Source organism: Amphiprion ocellaris, chromosome 21 (genome assembly GCF_022539595.1).
Source record: "Amphiprion ocellaris isolate individual 3 ecotype Okinawa chromosome 21, ASM2253959v1, whole genome shotgun sequence".
Taxonomy (NCBI): domain Eukaryota; kingdom Metazoa; phylum Chordata; class Actinopteri; family Pomacentridae; genus Amphiprion; species Amphiprion ocellaris.
Window position 1 is genome coordinate 11,560,932 of NC_072786.1, and position 18,613 is coordinate 11,579,544.

At 37.9% G+C, this 18,613-nt stretch overlaps 2 protein-coding genes across 11 annotated transcripts in view; one reads left to right on the plus strand and one right to left on the minus strand.

Annotated features, from left to right (window-relative positions):
* lrmp (lymphoid-restricted membrane protein) overlaps nt 1–2,077 on the minus strand; it is a 53,311-nt gene extending 51,234 nt beyond the window's left edge. For all 7 annotated transcript variants that reach the window (XM_055006625.1, XM_055006630.1, XM_055006629.1 and 4 more), the window contains exon 1: nt 1,731–2,077. The gene's annotated coding sequence lies outside the window, so the exon portion shown is untranslated. The remainder of the gene's footprint in view (nt 1–1,730) is intronic.
* bcat1 (branched chain amino-acid transaminase 1, cytosolic) lies at nt 998–15,207 on the plus strand. Of its 4 annotated transcripts, none has more exons than XM_035941138.2 (11): nt 998–1,087; nt 1,598–1,667; nt 4,203–4,397; nt 4,873–4,983; nt 5,079–5,198; nt 5,746–5,900; nt 7,253–7,395; nt 7,602–7,687; nt 7,924–8,064; nt 10,051–10,119; nt 12,644–15,207. In XM_035941138.2, exons 2-11 carry the CDS (start codon nt 1,638–1,640, stop codon nt 12,680–12,682), a joined length of 1,089 nt encoding a protein of 362 aa, XP_035797031.2. In that variant the 5' UTR covers nt 998–1,087; nt 1,598–1,637; the 3' UTR covers nt 12,683–15,207. The 4 variants fall into 4 exon arrangements, with proteins under 4 accessions (XP_035797031.2, XP_023150409.2, XP_035797032.2 ...); XM_023294641.3 differs by having other exon boundaries at nt 999–1,087; nt 5,743–5,900; XM_035941140.2 differs by having other exon boundaries at nt 1,031–1,087; nt 4,252–4,397; nt 5,743–5,900.
* Nucleotides 15,208–18,613: the final 3,406 nt, after the last annotated feature.

The following is an 18,613-nucleotide window of genomic DNA, read 5'->3' on the forward strand; positions in this document are numbered from 1 at the left end:
TGAATCAACTTTTCTCATTTATTATACTTATTATTTATTATTGTCCCTGCTCAGTCGACACACACACTTACTGGCTGGATTTACTCTTTTGTCCTCTTAGCGTCTTTTTTTTTTCAAGTAACTTCTTTCACTGTACATCTACTCCTGTCAATGATAAATCAAGTCATTTTAATTAATTTAGAAACCTCTGGACTCTGACAGTGCATGTTCAAAACTTTCTGCACAGTCATAACATACCACATATACAAGCTATGTAAGTTATGTGTGTTTTGGGATGATTTTGTAGGAATCAGGAAATAAAATAACATAAAACTAAACAGAAAATAAGACAGTTTCCTTCAGTTTAAAAAGCTGTTAAAAACTCATCTGCACAGACCAGGTTTTATATAATATTTTATGTTTTATAATCTTTGTTGATTTTTTTTGCCTTTTGTAATGTTTTTAATGTTTCTTTTTAATGTTTTATTGTTGCCGTTCTGTGTAAAATATTTTGTGAATGTGGTTCAGCAAAGTTCCACAGAAACATAATTTGTTATTGTGATTGTTTTTATGATATTGTGCCAAATATATGGGCTGCGCATAACCTCTATAATGTGAGCATAGCCTCCATAACATCACTAATAGATGCAACAATGCCTCTTACATGGGGCTTTGTTTTCTTCTTTGCCTTCAGCACTGAGTTTATTCTTTAACTGCAAAAAAATATTAATGTAACCACTAAAACTATTGTGGAAAATGGAGAAGATCCAAACATATTCCATTGTATTTTGGATTTTCACCTGGTGCATGAATTTTGTGTTTCTACTCACATAAATAAAGACACTTACACCATAAATTCATGCAAAAAAAGGCCCAAACTGGTGCATAAAAACTCACTAGAATGTAAGAAATGATTACCCTCCTGCTCAATATTCAACTGAAGCCTCAATCCACGTTAGCAGCTCGTGTTGAGTTCGCTGAACATTAACTGGACTCATTTGATTTCTGGTGTTGGTACAGTAGGACTGGTTTCAGCCTGAGCGATCAGTAAGCGGTTTAGCAGGTACGATTCGAATCCCAGTGATCAGACGCCTCTCCTGCTCTGAAGGTAACGTATGCTAAAGGTGACTAATGATGCATGTTGGGGTTTATATTAGTGAATCTAATAGTAGTAGCGTACAATTAAAATAGGCAGTTTCGTGAAACTTCTTTGCAGAAGATTACTGTAGCACCTCTTAACCTTTGCTAAATCCATGTGCATTGATGTAGTTTCTGTTTACACCTGCATTTTTTAGATTTAAAGTAATATTTCATAATAAACTGGGATATCAAACGCACTATTGTGATGAGCTGTAATGAGACTATCAAAATCTATCATGGATCAATTATTTTCACACAAGAAAAACAATTAAAGGAAAAAAATTGACAGTGTAATGCAAAGTCATAGAGATTTGCAGTAAACACTTCATGAATATTATGAAGTGAGAAAAAGGAAGTTTATTGGGCTCAGATATTTAACACTATTCAGTATATTTCCACTTCCTCATGCATTGCTGACACGTTCTTTCATGCAGGTGCTTTTATTTTTAATGCATTCACTGTATCGTTTACATTACAGACATTGTTTTCAAAGAAGGAGCTGCTTTTCACTCGTCCTGATGGCTGACACCAGTATTCCAAGCTTCAAGGTAACCAAACCAGTTATTTTACTGCGTTGTGGTTGCGGATATATAATAGACCTGAGCACCTACCCTCAGTAGCTGCTCCAAGTGCAGCATCTTGATGTTTCCTTGGCTTCTTGATGCTCAAAAATCCCCCCTGTTGGTCCACACAGAAGATATCCCAGGACTGCTGCTCATCCTCGTGTTAAAGAGCAGAGCTCACAGGCTTTGAGAGCCACAATCATGCAATGGTGTTCTTATTGTGACTTAAAAAACACGTGAAAAACTCATCCCAGTCCACTTGTTGTCAACCTCAGTGGGTCTTCTCAGGTTTTTCATTTTACTCTCACTTCCAAACAGATCAGTCTGCCAGTTGTTGCCATTTTTTTTCCTGGAGGAGGTGGGTGGAGGGGATACAGCGTCCACCCGTCCTCTTCTTCTTCTTCCTCCTGTGCAGCCCGCTCAGCAGAATCCACTTTCACAGCTCACACTAAGTCGCTGCAGCTTTGCTTGTTTTCTGACCCTGAACACTTGAGCAGTAGGTAGCAGGTGGAGATTAGCGTGGACATGTGCAGACATACACATAAACACACAGGACAAGTGCTGGCTGTAGCTTTGGGGATGTTTTGCCAACTTTTGGATCCACTGAAAGAACTGAAACGAGTGCTGAATGTTCGGTTTATGGGGAAAAGTGTCTCAATTAACCATCCAAACATTATCATCAAACCTCCCTCATGACAGTTTGATGGATTTGTAGTTCAAAAGCATTTGAGTGCAGCGCCTTGCAGCATTTTAGTTGCATCTTTCCTTCCTTCTTTCACTTCTTTCTTACACACTGAAGAGCCATGTTCATATTTATAGCCAGGTAATCCCAGCCAAACACTGACTGGACTGTGTGTGTGTGTGTGTGTGTGTGTGTGTGTGAACAAAGGTACCAGCGAAGAAGGATTATGGGTCATTCTGAGGACGGTGAGCTCTGTCACAGTTTCAGTTGTGCCGTTATTGTATGAAAGGTCAAAATAGTTGTCCAGATATGTTCATTTCAAGGTTGATATTTGTGTTTTTCTGCAGAGAAGGTGTAGATGAAGAGCAGAAAAGAAGACTTGTGTATTTTAGGTATCAGATGGAACATTGAAAATAATGATAAAAGGTAAATTAACTGAGAGAAAAACTGGAGTAGACTATATGTTTTCCACATTGCTGTACTGTTGTGGCTCACAGCTTCCCAGTACTGTAATCTGGGATTATGGTTCTGCTGGAGGAGGGAGGAGATAAAGCGACAGTCTAATCCCTCTAACAGATAACTAATTGTTGGCCAGCAAGAGGTGTCTTGTTAAGGGAAGGATCATGGAAATCAGTGTGCAGTCTTGAAATCACTTTCTTTTCTAAAAGTTCTTCATAAATATCACTCTACCTGCTGTTACTGTTGTACCACATCAGTATCTTGGAGCACAATGGACTCAGACACTCAGATTTAACTTGATTATACTGTTTACTGACCTTTGACCTCTAAACTAGTCAGTAGAGAATGACAAAAAACATCACTTTGTTTTTGATTGCAGTGTTTTTTCCTCTATGTCCTGGTCTCACTGATTCAGTTTTGCAGCCTTTTTACAAGAAATTAACTGTGGCTGAGGTCCAATCTTTGAGTTACCTTGTCGCACTGTTGATGTTACAGCAACCCCTGCTGGCCAAACACAGTATAATCTAACATAACATCAACTCTTGCATGACCTCATAGACTTGCAAACAATCACTGGTTTCTGTCACGTCTTCGACAAAGACTTAACAGCCAAGAGAATTATTAACAAATACCTAAACAGGCTCAAGACATCATAAAGAAGGGTAGTACAGAATGTCTGTCCTGTTTATGGTGATAATGGATCTTTAAAAAGCTCAGGGCCTCTTGGCAGAGACAGCCTTAAAGGTCCCCTGAAGCAAATTCATTTTCAAAGTTCTGTTTTTCAGCTCAAAATATCACAAAGATGGTTCATTTCACCATGACTGTGTAACTCCTTGTTTAAATTCTGTTCTAAATGGTCTTTTTTAGTGTCTCTGACTTTAAATGCAGCTGAACTGCTTCTGTCCACATCGACTTCAGGAAGAAGACCCTCTCTGCATATGTTGAACGTACTTTAGCAGAACTTTCTATCTCTTTCAACTTTGTGATTTTTTTCTAAAGATTTTATATATTAACATAGATACATTGCCAAATTCACAGCATTTCAGTTGTTTTTAACTTTGGCGAGTTTGTCAGACAACGTAAACAAATAGATGTAAACACTGGATGACATATTCAGTTCCTCAGACGCTGGGCGTGCAGGAGGATTTTTATTTTGTTCACTATTGCAGCCAACAGAAAAATATTTGGTGATGCTCATGGCTGAGACATTTTAGCGTAAGCTGAAGTAGCTCTAGCAGCCCTTTGTTCAGTGAAAAACGATCCCACAGTGAGTAAAAATGTGACAGGAGCAAAGCGAAAATGATCAGAACCTGTTTGGGATTCTAAGGGTCTGATACAACGTTTAGATTCTTTACCCTTCTGTTATGTTTGTTAACCAGGCAGCTGACCTGGTCATCCAGCTGTCCTCCTCTCTGAAAACTAAACCAGATGTTGGTGAGTTTGGATCCGTCTTCACCGACCACATGTTGACCATAGAGTGGACAGCGACTGAGGGCTGGAAGGCTCCGTTTATCAGGCCCTTTGGGAACCTGACGCTCCATCCAGCCAGTACATCACTACAGAATGCCATTCAGGTAGCACTGAACAGCCTCAGACTACCTGTAGTTCACATTTTTATTCATTTCTGTCATCCAGTTTAACAAATAAACTAAAGATTTTGTGTGACTTGAGAATTAGTTTGCCTAAGCATTTAGATGTTTATACTGCAAAATAAACCTGCAACAGTTTGCTTTATGGTTTTGTAATTTTGCTAATCATCTCCTGAAAAGTGTAGTGGAACAAAATATGTAATTTTATGCCATCTTTTCTTAAAAATATGGTCCATTTATATAAAATTTGAAGTGTTTTCAATTGAAAATCTGACTCAAAAACAAAATATTGGAGGTGTTAATGGGAGATTTTAGCTAGAATTGTGGACTCACTATTACTAAAGTAATTTAAAAGTCTCAAATCTCATCCTAATGGTGAGATAAGTAGAAAAGATATTAGCTCTTGGAGTTTAATATTTAGTTTGGTGATGTTTTTTTGCATTTTCTCTCTTCTCACCAGCTTTTCGAAGGCTTGAAGGCTTACCGTGGGGACGACAACCAACTGCGTCTCTTCAGACCGATGCTCAACATGAACCGCATGGCAAACTCTGCCAGGAGAACCTGTCTACCTGTACGAAACAGAAAATGGCTTAATGAAGTAGTGAATGAATGAACAGATGGATGAGTTGATGAAAGTATAAGGATCTTTCTGTCTCCATCTTCCAGACGTTTGACCAGTCAGAGCTTCTCGAGTGCATCAGGAAACTGGTGGAGATCGAACAGGACTGGGTTCCTCACTCAGATGTTGCCAGCTTGTACATCAGACCAACATTTGTTAGTACTGAGGTGAGGAGGACGGAGACAGTTGAAGGTTTTGAAAGTTTAAAGTACTCTTTCAGTCATTGATTAAACCATATAAACTCATCTGTGTTGAACAGTTACATATTTATTTGCTTTTTCCCCATGGAAATAATCCCTTTTTCTGCCTTAAAATGGCTTAAATGTAACTCTATACCGATGCTTCCTTTAAAATTCATGGATCTATGACGTTCACACCTCCTTCACCATCAACCCCTTTGCAGCTCAAGCACACCAGCTCACCTGTGACTTTCCATATTGCAGTATTAGACTAATTCCGCCATATATATTTGAACCAGAAACTGATTTTGAATAGTGATACGGACAATGTACCAACAAGTGGACTGCATGGGTTTCTGAGGTTTTCTGAAACCCTGTCTGTCTGAATCCATGTTTTTCAAGGGTGAAAAGCTCATCAATGGTGTTGACTGCTTATTTTATATCATAATATGTCTTCTAGTGTATTAAAAACAACATGTTTTAATCATGGTAAAAACACTGTTTTTCATTTGTGTTTATGTGTCCCTTGCAGCAGTCTCTGGGTATAAAGAAGCCTACTCGTGCCTTGCTCTATGTGATTTTGTCTCCAGCTGGGTTTTACTTCAAGACCACAGACGCTGTCTCTCTGTGGGCCGATCCCAAATATACAAGGGCCTGGAAAGGAGGAACTGGAGACTGCAAGATGGGAGGGTGAGTAGGAATAAATGTATACATGTTCATCAGTCATTGCTATCTTCAACGCCTTGAGGGATTTTTTTTTCAAACTTGACTTAAGTGTTTTAAAGTTTTAAAGATGAAATGATTAGAATTTGGTGGTCAACAGTCACAGTGACCTTCCAAAATGCATTTATTGGACAAAAATAAAAAACTGACACCCTAGTTATGACAAAATTTCACACAAATATCTCACTTCAACTTTACGGGTTGGAGGAGGTATGCAGCCACCAGGCAGTAATTCTAGTTCTGATACGAAATGAATCATATTGTTTCATTTTATACCCTTATCTTAATCATTTAAACACAGGCACCTTCTAAAAATAGCGTTTGGATTCAGTTTCAAAGTAATAAGATTCTATTCAGCAAACGCCAATGAGTTAGTGGATTTAGCTTTTCCTCTACAATCAAATTTTGTTTTATTTTTTTAATTATTCAGTGATTGGTAGCAGTCAATTCAAATTTCAGTTCAATTTTATTTATGTAGCGCAAATTCACAGCATATCTCATATCATCTCACAGCACTTAAAGAACTTATATATTATAGACAGAGAACAGAAAACCCAACAATCCAAAGTTGCTTTTGGGTTCCCTATGAGCAACAGTGGAAAGGAACAAAAAAGACCAAGAATAGCAAGGAGGTAAAAAAAAAAAAAAAAAAAAACTCCAGCAAAACCAGGCTCGACCGGTTAGGGTGAGAATGGGGATGTTTAAAAGTTGGTTACTCATAAAATGAAGTGAACTACTTTTTCCACAATATTTAACAATATTGTTCAAGAACATTTTAAGTGTTAAGTACTTATTTACAATTATTAGTGACACAAATTTTTAAATCGACAGATTAAAAAAACAAAATTCAAGTTGCTTCAGTGTTAACTAGTGTTAGAGGTGACCTGAAATCTTGATCTCAAGGTAAAGAAAAATGTAGTTATGAAGCCAGTTTCATTAAGTTGACCCAACAAGACTTTCGCTTTAAATGAAATAATACAAAAAATTCTGTTTAAATTACACATAATATTAAGTTGATGTAATTATCAGCATTATTATGTCAATCCAACTCATTAAAATCATGTTTGCAACTTAAAAAGTTGATCTAAATCATTCAGTTAGATGCTTTAACTTGCATCCAAGAATTCAATTAAATTAAGTGGTCTCTGAATTTAATCTTACACATTCTGCTTAAAGAAAAGTTTTTGTATCTTTTACAGGCGATGTTTTTGAAGATGAGATCAATTATTTTTCTCACTTTTAATACACAGTATTACAGTAGAGGAATACTAATACCTCGTCACTACATTCACGGCAGGTGTTATTTTGGATTTCTACAGAAATTACGGATGTTCTCTGTATGCCCAGTATGAAGCAGTGGATTATGGGTGTCAGCAGGTTCTGTGGTTGTACGGAGACGATCACCAGGTCACTGAGGCAGGAACCATGAACGTCTTCCTGCACTGGATCAATGAAAATGGAGGTTAATCAATTAGAATCCCAACAAAAACCTTCTAATATTAGAGAGTAGCTCTGGATTGCAGTGTTTTGACATGAAACGTTTTAAAAATGTGACCTCTAGTGGCAGAACAGCTTCATTACAGCTTTAGGACAAACTTTTTTTTTTTTTTTTAGTTTGACTCAGATGCTTTTGTCTTATTGTATTAAATAATGTATTATTATTATCAGATGAGGAGCTTGCAACTCCACCTCTGGATGGTATAATTCTCCCCGGAGTTACCCGACGGAGCATCTTGGAACTGAGCAGGAAATGGGTAAAAAAAAGACGCACACATGTATACAGTCTAAGTGCATACTTGATGCATTAAAGAGCATTTTAAATTGAATAGTTCAGAAAATGACCAAACAAATTAATCTTGATAATATTTCCTTCACTCAGATGTCATCATGAGCTTTTCTTACACCCAAATGGACAAACAAATGTACTTTTGATGACAATATCTCAAAGGTCAACATGCATTTTCAAACTTCCTCCTGGTATATTTTTCAGGGTGAGTTTGCAGTGACAGAGCGCTACATCACCATGGACCAGCTTTGTTGTGCTGTGAAACAGCAGCGAGTCAAAGAGATGTTCGGTTGTGGTACTGCCTGCATGGTCTGCCCCATAGGACGCGTTGTCTACCAGGGACAGGTATTCTCTACGTGTCTGTCTGTGCACTAATATCAAGCAAATTCAGTCACATAAGATTACATATAAATTAATGTGAGAATCTGTATTTAAATGAAAGTATTTGCGGTGCATCACTCGCTTCTCAAGGTTTCAACAAACAAAGGATGTCATTTGGACATTTATGATGACATACATTGACAATTTACAGTAAATTAAGTAAATAAATTTAATCCTATGTGTTATTTTGGGGCAAAAAAGACAACTGCAGGTCTGTGTTTGACTTTATTTTATGATCCGCCAACATTAACACTGTAAACAAAGAAAAACAGTAAGCTTTAGTGTTTTGTAATAAGTCACCCAGGTTGGCTGTGTTATCCTCTGCATCATAACTTAAAGACAGCTGGACTTTGTGACTACAGCCCCATTTTATTTCTAAAGAGTCCAACTACAGCACCTTGGGTATCATCACTGCACGATGGTTGGAGCCTGTATTGAGGAGAAATGACAGTAATTGTGATAGAAATCTAATGATAAATATGTAAAAAATTGATATAGTCCATACTGTATATAACAAATATTAAAATGCATCAATATTAGTTTTTAAAATAATCACTGATGTATCAAGGCAAATTTCCATGTATTATATCATTAATAGATTAAAGGTCTCATTTTTTGTGTGTTTTGTATGTCTTAAAAATATGGAGATTTAGAAACTGAGAAGTAAAAAGTCATCGAGTTCAAACGTCAAATCCTGTCCCCTCACTGCCTGCTGTCTTGCTTCAGTTCATCCCAAACTCAGCCAGTGTTTAAAATCTTTAACTTCTCTCCTGCTCCCTGTGCTCACATAAACTGAATTTTAATACAGCTGAATTGGTCTTTTTTTTTTTTTTTTTTTTTAAACATTTTTTTTGATGTTTTTTTTTTGTCAGACAGCAGAACAAGTGTGAACTAGTGACTAAAACAAGCACATTGAGAATACATGTTAACTGGCAATCATTTCAGAGCCATTCCCATCCTGGACCTCACAAACTCACTATATACATGAGATATAAACAGCGGGAGCAATGAATTCAACAATGCTTTCATGTCAAATGATCCTTCAAAGAGAAAGTTAGAAGCAATAGAAAGTCCTGGTCTCTCACTGATTCACATCTGTGCTTGCTGCCGTGTTGGTCAACGGTTCTCCACGTTGTCAACCACAGAAACAGAGAGAGTCTTCTTCCTGAAGGGAGCGTGGACATAAGCAATTCGGCTGCATTTAAACCTACAGACACTGAAACAGCCTGTTTAGAACATGACTAAAACCAGGAGTTACACAGTCATGGTCAAATGAACCATCCTTGCAGGATTTTGAGCAACAAAAAATCAGAAAACACATTCTGGGGACACGCAGTTCACATGAGATAAGTTAACATTAGTCTAATACTGAAAGTCGTGTTGTCTTAATGTTACTTACATGTGTACTCGTTTTGCATCACTTTGCTTCAAGCATAGCAATAAAAGCAGCGGTAACCAGACAGCCAGCAGAGTCCTTCCCTTATACAAGTCAGAACAAACTTTTAAATTAGGCCTTGTAGATGTAATAACAGTAAAAATTTAGCTAGTCTTTTTAAATTTGTTCGGTAACAAATGTTGGTGGACTTAAATAAGTTAAAGGTCACATACATCATACAACAGAACAGAGAGGAGTGCAGTTGGACCCTTCTCTTTATTATTAAAAAAGTTATACGGTCTTTATTGGATTATTTTCCACATTAAAATAGTTTATTTTAATGCAAAGCAGCTAAATGTGAATAGTTTCTAACTTCTAGAGGGTTGTTGTATTGAATAATGAACCTTACAGTCTCTTGTGACCACATGGACACTTTATATCTTTAGCAGACTGTCATAATCTTGTGGTTTCTTGTTTGAAATAAATTATATGTTAACTTAATATTCACTATGTTCTTATTTTTATGACAAACAGATTCACAGAGCTAAAGAAATTATTGAAATTGTATGTTTTAGGACTTGCATATCCCCCATCAGGATGCAAAGGTGACTACACGGATCGCAAAGGAACTCACAGATATACAGGTTGGTGGGCACACAAACACTTGCATGAATATATACAGACACACACACACACACACACACACACACACGCCAGATGTTTCCCCTATAGCTCAGTAACGGCTGGTTAAGCATCTGTGTGCTTTACACTGCCGTCACCCTCGGGATTCTGCTTTCATGTGTTAATAGCTTACTTTGAATAAAGCCTTCAGCGACGTGAAAAATGTGGATGAACTGCATCCTATGAAATGCAATGTAAATAGCATTTATTGGGCTAAATTACAAATAAATGGAAATGTCAGCAAACTGAACACTAAATACAGCAGATGCAAGGCAAAACCTAACAAATCTCCCATCATTTGGTGCCTATAATTGCATTATGGAGCTGAATCATTATTACGTAATTCAATGAGATAAAGTTACTCAGTTGTTACATTTTGAACAAACCCCCCCATTGGTTCTTATTTATCTTACACCCTCCATGTGCGTTATGTCTCTGTAAGCACATAATAAGTGAAATATCTTATTAGGGAATGAGTAATGCCGTGGCAATATTGCACAAGGTCCACAAACATGTCACATTTACAGCCTACTCAGCACTGCAGGTTTAAACAGATTCATAATGCTCTTTGCTGAAGGCTTGATTTGTGTTAATGAGTGTATTGCTGACTTGCCGTTATTGTGCTGTGCAATTAGCCTATTAGTTGGGGTGTGAGTCTGAATGTGAGCCGTTCTCTCTCACTTATACTAGCAAATGCAAGGGAGTTCTTGGCTCAGCGCAGGCTTCTCACGTCTCCATCTCACAAAATTACAGCTTCTGAATAGATTTATGTATGTCCCTTCAGCTCAGTTTGCAAGTCCTTTATTCCACAGTGTTAGACCTGATTTCAACATTGCAGCTACGTTTTAGCTGTCAAACACCCCTGAATGTATCAGGCCAAATATAAGCCAAAGTAATCCTGACTAGTTGACTTCTTTATTATGTCATTTCCAGTCTCTCAGAGGTGAGACATAACATAACATAAACCCTCCAGTGAAGCCAAAACAGCTGAAATATGTCATGATGAGAAAGATTGAGACTGTTATAAAAAATCAAATAACGACTCTAAACAGTTTTTATTGACATAAAAAGAATGTTAAAGTGCATTCTTAAATTTCACAAACATTTCCTTTTGATTTAATAGATGAAACCGTGAAATTCATTATTGTTTTCTATCTATCCATCTATTCATCGACAAACATTAAGAAGCTAAATACTCAAAATTTCATGTACTATTTCACTTAGAAAGGGTATTTTATTTATAGAAAGTTAAGATATTTTTATTAAATGGTGCCAGAGTAATTGTACACTATTGAATATATTCTTAACTCTGGAAAATCTGCAGGATTTTCAGTTTCTTCCAAAGGAGAATCATTGATTTTCACTGGGTTTAAATTGGATGCCACAAGAGCCTCCTTGCTGCTCTATATGAGCAGATAGCGTCTGTATTGTGTTTAATTTTCAGATTTCTTGATCTCCTAAGTGTCCTCTAAACACTTTGATTAGTTTGTGTGGCTTATCTCTCCAACTAGTCTTATTCTTTTGCTTTGTCTCCCTCTTTTGTGCTCTCCGTGGTTTCTTTTCTGTCAGTGTGGGGTAACACCGATTAGCATATCTACTTCCTCCATCACCCGGGCCTCGTATGCTATGAACGTGTTGCATCTTTATACCTGATAACAGAGAGTAAAGTGGCAGAGAGCGGCCTAATGGCGGAGCGTGGAGAGCTGCAGATAGGGCCGAGACAAACTCCTGGATTTCTCTCATTAAGGCTTGTTGTAATTGCACAAACCCAATTACTGCCTCAGCCTTTTGTGATCTTCAAAGTCAAGATGCAGCAAATGAAGCCTTGAACAAGTGGGAAGAAGAGGAGGAGGAAGATTTGAGGAGGGGAGGGGGGCCAGCGAAGCTTAATGAACAATAAAATCGACAAAATGCTGGAAAACGCTGCGCTCCTTCCGCGACGCTGTTAAATCTGTTGACATTTCATTTGGAGGGAAGCAGTACAGCGTTACCCCACCACCACCACATGTACACACACGCATAGACACAAACACATAAATACACACTCCTCCCCTCTCGAAGACAACATTGTGCAACAAACAAACGATGGTCTGAGGCAGCAGATGAAAGATGGGTTTACTAAGTCGCCCTGCTGTTCCTCTTTCAAGTTAATTAGAAATCACATTCTTTTGTTTCCCCTTCGCAGGCGTTTATTTACTTTCTCACTTCGACCATTAGAACAAATTTGCAACATGAGACACAAATAATTGGATTTGTCTCCGTGGCTGTCACGGATTGGGGGAACATTTTGTTTTGATTTTTTATTATACTTCCCCTTTTTCTTTTTTTTTCTTCTTCTCTTCCTCTGTTGTGCTGTGTTCGCAGATTTGCTCACGGATATTTGAGTTCATTTGTGTTTCTCGCTCGCAATTAAGCAGAGAAGTTTTAGTGGCGTGAGGTTTTTATTTTTTTTATTTCACCTTTTCCTGAACTTTTCTTCTCTTTCAGTATGGACGCACACCTTCTGACTGGGCTTTCCTGGTGTAGCAGCGAAGAAGAAGCCTGGAAAGACGTGATTCAACAACCAAAGACACGCTGTAAATGTACGACAGGGTGACATATATGCAATATTTTAAATCTAACTGCAATATTCTGCAGAGCTGAGGCCAAAATGAGTCTGTACCTCCTTCTAAATTAATGGCAAACACACAACTGTCCAAAGTAATTAACAAAAGTAGGCTAATGTCTCATGCAATACTGCACAATAACTTACAGGAACTCCGCCAACATGGTTTGTTCTATAGCTTCACGCCTCCTTTTGCAAGCAACATCCAGGATAAAGCTTTGTTTTAACATTTAAAGAAAAGTGATAAGGGCACCTGAACCTGTGGGTTTTGGTGTGGGAAGGTGAATTTATAGACGATGGTCTCTAAAAGTTTCTCACATTCTAAAAAGGCTGTTTTTAAAATGGATTTTAAAGCAGCTACATGTTGTTACTTATATCACCAGCTAGCTCAAATGTAAGGAAAAGGTTATATACCTTTCTGTGCATATTGGAGGAGAATTCTGGTTTATTTCAACCTGGCATTTTTCCCATTACAGTGGTTTGCTAATGTTGCCCTCTTCAGCTTTTCTGTAGAGATTCGGGGAATCGAAATATGTCAGGGTGCAGCTTCCTGCGGTTTTCCAGAGAAAGCTACTCTTTAAGTGAATCATAAATGCTTGTCTTCAGTGTAACATAAATACAGAAATTGATCACCGGTAGTGGACACATTAGCTACATTAGCTTTACCGATCGTATGGTGATTTGAACGTTCAGTCCAGCCTGTCCTGGTCTTTTCTTTCGATTGATTTTGTTGTGGTGAAATACCATCACCATGACACCAAAAACTGCAGATTTATTGGTTTCCAAGCCTGGCCTGAACAGGTCCAGTTCTATGCACAAAATGTTCCCTTCTCCTTCAGTAGCAGAGCAGTGAGTACAGAAACACCATCAGTCCTTCAAAGTACATTGTCTTGCAGGACCTCTAGCTGCTAAACACCACCACTGTGGTCTAAAACCCTTTATATCCAACCAGATGTTCTGTGCAATTAAGGAAAGCACAGTGGCCACAGTTAAAATTAGGTGAATTTGGAACGCCAAATGTCAATGATCAACATCAGCACGGTCAATAATAAAGACCAGCAACCAGCCAGGTTTGAAGATAAAACTAGGAAAAGCTCATGTATGTGTCAGAATTCCCTAAATTATGTCACATGTTTGCATTTGTATTGAGATTTCAGGAGGAAAAGTTAATCTTGGAAGCAGGTTTCCATCCAAGTAGACATGCTAGGTGTGTTTTAGTCCCTTTACAGGAGCTATTTTCAACAATGAGGTAGTTTGTCGTAGGTTGGCAACATTTATGCACAGAGCTTAGGTTTATGTGTTTTCCTCAGAAGCTGTACAGACCTATTAAAGTTTATTAATTGAGGCAAAGAGGGGAAGAGTTCAATGATAATGATCAATGATAAAATCTTAAAATGAACTCAAAAAATGAACAGTGAAGGAAAGCAGGCATCAGGTGCTCATGTCTGCTAGAACCAGTAAAAAGCCAAGCGGCTGTATTCTGAATGAGTTAGAGACAAGAAAGTGACAAAAAAGTCGATATTCTGGGGTAATAAAATGATTCAACACATATTACATAAGGAGGAATGGAAGACAGTGAAATGAAACAAATGAATTTTTGATTTTTAGATGTGCAATTTGGCAGATTTTGTACCTTTGAATAAATTCAGGTTAGGTGCTCCTGTTTCCAGTCTATGTATTAAGAAATCTGTTGCCTTACATTCAACATTTAGACACCAGAGTATTGTCAGTCTCTTCTAACCGTCACTATAATATGAAAGCAAAGTATAAAACCGTACCATGTATTACAGCTATTCCTATTTATAGATCCTGTATGAGGTCTTACCATGTATCAAGAAATGTTACTTTTGCACAACTTGAAAAAAATGCAGTTTTTCTTGTTCTGTTGCTTCAGTAGAGGTGCAGAAAGCATACAAATATATGAAGACGTGTTCCAACATGCATCTGACCTTTGTGTTTTTATGATGTGGAGGATGTTCGGTTCAAAAGGCCTTGTCTTCACAGAGAAAGAGCTTTTAAATGAAACACACTGTACTGTGCATGTACTGTGGCTTATTTCTGTACTGTGAACTTTAGAGGAACAAAGTGTCAGTAAAGGACAAGAACAGTCTGCATCTCAAACATTGACGAGGCTGTGCACGTTTTAAGCGCTGAAAGTACAGTGAGCAAGCTTTCAGAAATAGAGACATGAATAGTTTCACTTACCATTTGCTGTCATTGAAATGGTTCTTTATGACCCTGGGTGTATGTTTGCAACTGGTTTCCTGCTGCACAATGAAACTGCTACGACATCGCATGTTTCCCTGATAATATTTTATTACAAATCTGAACATATAAAGTACCTAAAGCTTTTGCACAGTAGTGTAGATGATGTCATATTGAATTAAATATTAAAGGTCCCTGATTGTTCTACTTCTCAGCAAATTAATAAAAGTCTCCCAGAATATGTGTTTTAGTTTTTTTGCTCAAAATACTTAAAATTTTTATATTTCACTATGACTGTATATCGTTTTAGTGTCTATAGCTGTCCATGCTTCCTTCAGGAAGAAGACGCTCTCTGCTGCTGTGATTAACATTGCAGACTAAAACAGCAGCTTGAGTGTATAAAAACAAGACTTTCTATTGCTAATCACTTTCTCTTTTTTTTTTTTTAACATAAAAATATCACCAGAACCACAGTATGTTTGTAACTCGTGTTTGATGACTTTGTCAAACGATGTTGTAATTATAAAATCAGTAATTTCCCTGCAGAGCCTGCTGGTTAACTTGTAGTCCTAATAGGCTGTGTTTCGATCACTATTTCATACTTATTTCTTGGTCCAACAACAGAAACAAACATGTGAATGAGTATAGCTTTATTGGAAATTTAGCTGTATTTTAATAGAGCTAAATTTCCATAGTATACTATAGTAGATAGTGCAGTATAACTGAATAGACCTGGTTGATGTGTGATGCAGCTGCTCAATCTGAATGACTCACTTGGAGGCAGTGAGGGGACTGAACTGTCTAAATTTTAACTCGACGACGTTTGTTTGCTGGACCAAACAGTAAAATTCTTACTGGCTTGCAAAACTGGGAGGGGTTTAATGATTGGCAGAAGTTTTTTCTTTCTAACATCTACAACTTTATATCAGCCACCAATCACAAATTAAAAAAAAATCAAGATTTTCACCAATCACTATCTCTCTTTTAGCAGTACATCATGCAGTTGTGGCCACTATAACATTATTCCCAACTTGACATGCAATATGTTTATTTTAATTTAATCATAAACCCTTTCCATATATATATATATATATATATATATATATATATATATATATATATATATATATATATATATATATATATATATATATATATGTATATATATATATATATATATATATATATATATATATATATATATATATATATATATATATATATATATATATATATATATATATATATATATATATATATATATATATATATATATTGGCATAAAAATATAATATCTGTCAATATTGTTATCGTTTTTTTTGCCGATCATGACAACTGATAAAATAATGCCTGGATTTCGCCACCATTTACCAGTGTGCAAATGATGACATCATCAACCTGTGTCGTGAAACATGTAAACAAGTTGTGTGGCTGCAGTAACAAACTTGTTGTGCCTGTAGTTTGGAATTATTTCCAAGCCCACATATATCACTGTCTTTATCGGTTGATATTGGAATCGGAAATTGAAAGTTGGACAATATTCTACTAAATGCCCATTTTTATCCCAAATTGCTTGAAACAAGTAGAAAGCAATATTTTTTTTTTTTGCTAATGACAGGAACATTGTTTAACTTAGAACAAATTCTTTAAATACCAGTAAACATCTGAGCAGACTTCAAATTTCAAATTCAGCAGCATAACCTAACAACAAACCTCTCACATTGTTTGCTGTCGTACAGCTGCCTGGTTCAGTCCAGAGAGTTTAGTCGATGAGGCAACGACTCGAAATCAAGTGGACACCAAGTCCAGAATCCTCTCAGGAGTCGGAGCCAAGCTCTGCAGAGATGCTTCCACAATACTTAATGATGCTGTGGCGTGCAAGTGTGTTTCCTCCCCCCATGTCATCCTACGCACACACACACACACACACACACACACACACACACACACACACACACACACACACACACACACACACACACACACACACACACACACACACACACACACACACATACACACACACACAGAAAACCTGGAAACGAACCAAAGCCATCAGCATAATGGAGTCATAACAGAAAGCCATCAAACTGGAGAGCCCTTGGCTGTTTGTGCACACACACACACACACACACACACACACACACACACACACACACACACACACACACACACACACACACACACACACACACACACACAAGCATCACTCTGGATACACAGCTGTACTTTAAAAACAAAATTCAAGAGGTAACTTGTGTCCACCGCTAAATTCACGCCTCATTAATCTCACCTATACTTCTTTTTGTGCATATTGTGTGTGCGTGTGTGTGTGGTTCCATGTGTGCACATGCATATATGTTTATGTGCACGTGTGAGGGGATGCCCAGTGGTGTGCTGGATGATTTTTGGCTCTTTATGCAGACAGCTCATTTTGGCGGCAGCTTCTTCCTTGTGTGCAGTGGCACAGCTGGTGTAGAGCCTGACATGTACACACACACACATGCACACACGCACACGCGTGCGCGCGCACACACACACACACACACACACACACACACACACACAAAAACACTGATTTTCAAAATGCCAAACACCATCTCGCCTGCTTAATCTAGGCCACCGGTTGAATCGCCTTCTCTCCAGCTTTCTTAATGCTTCCTCTGCAATTAAATGCAGTTCGTTCAGTAATCATTTGTTATAAATTAGTCCCTCACTCAATTGCTTGCCCACAGGGATCATTAAAATGACATCTAATCTGATCTGAATATCATCTCGACAGGTGAGATCGTTTGAGGGGCACGTTGGCTTTCATCAGGACTCATATTCAGAGCAGCAAATCTGTGTTGTTATTTCATCGATATTTAAGTTTTGATTGCTTGTCAGATGATCCTCTGAGGCAGTAATTGCAAGCATATAAACATATGCTGATTGTGTAAAATGACAGAAAAGTTATGGCTCATATTAATAAATTTTCATTAAAATTTCCTGGCAGCATCACAAGCTTTCTCATTGTCATTTAAAGTGGGTATAATGTGTGCCGTATCTGTTACACACAAGCATCCAAACGTATATATATCAATCTTCTCGGCTCAATTCATCGAGCTTTATTGGCATTAAGAGTTCAGATATGTTGCCAAACTATCTCTCAGCTGCTTCCCCTACAGCTCCTCCTTTCACTTCATCCTTCCCTCCTTTGCAGAGAGCAGAGACCCGGCAGGCCTCAGTCCCATTCAGCCTGGAGACGGCGATGATGTTTTAATTGTCACTTCTTGTTAAGGCAGCCGTGACATTCACGCGGGGACGGAGGGGAGGCGGTCGGCATAATCAGAGGAAATGGAGAGAAAGAGTAAGAGAAGGGACAGAGAGAGAGAGAGAGAGAGAGAGAGAGAGAGGGAGGGAGATGGCATCCATTCAGATCCTAAGAGTGGTGTTTGGCTCTGAGCACTGTGCCTCCTTCCCTCTCTCCCCTCTCTCACCCTGCCGGGGCATGATCTGATTTGACAAGCGCAACGCTGTCATCTTGAGTTTGTCCAATTTGAAATTCTAATTAATGAACTCGGCGCCACTTTGTGTTTTTGTTGTTGTTGCATTTCTTTCCTCTCCTCCTTCTCCTCCTCGCCTCGTTCTCGGGCCAGTTTGTCTTC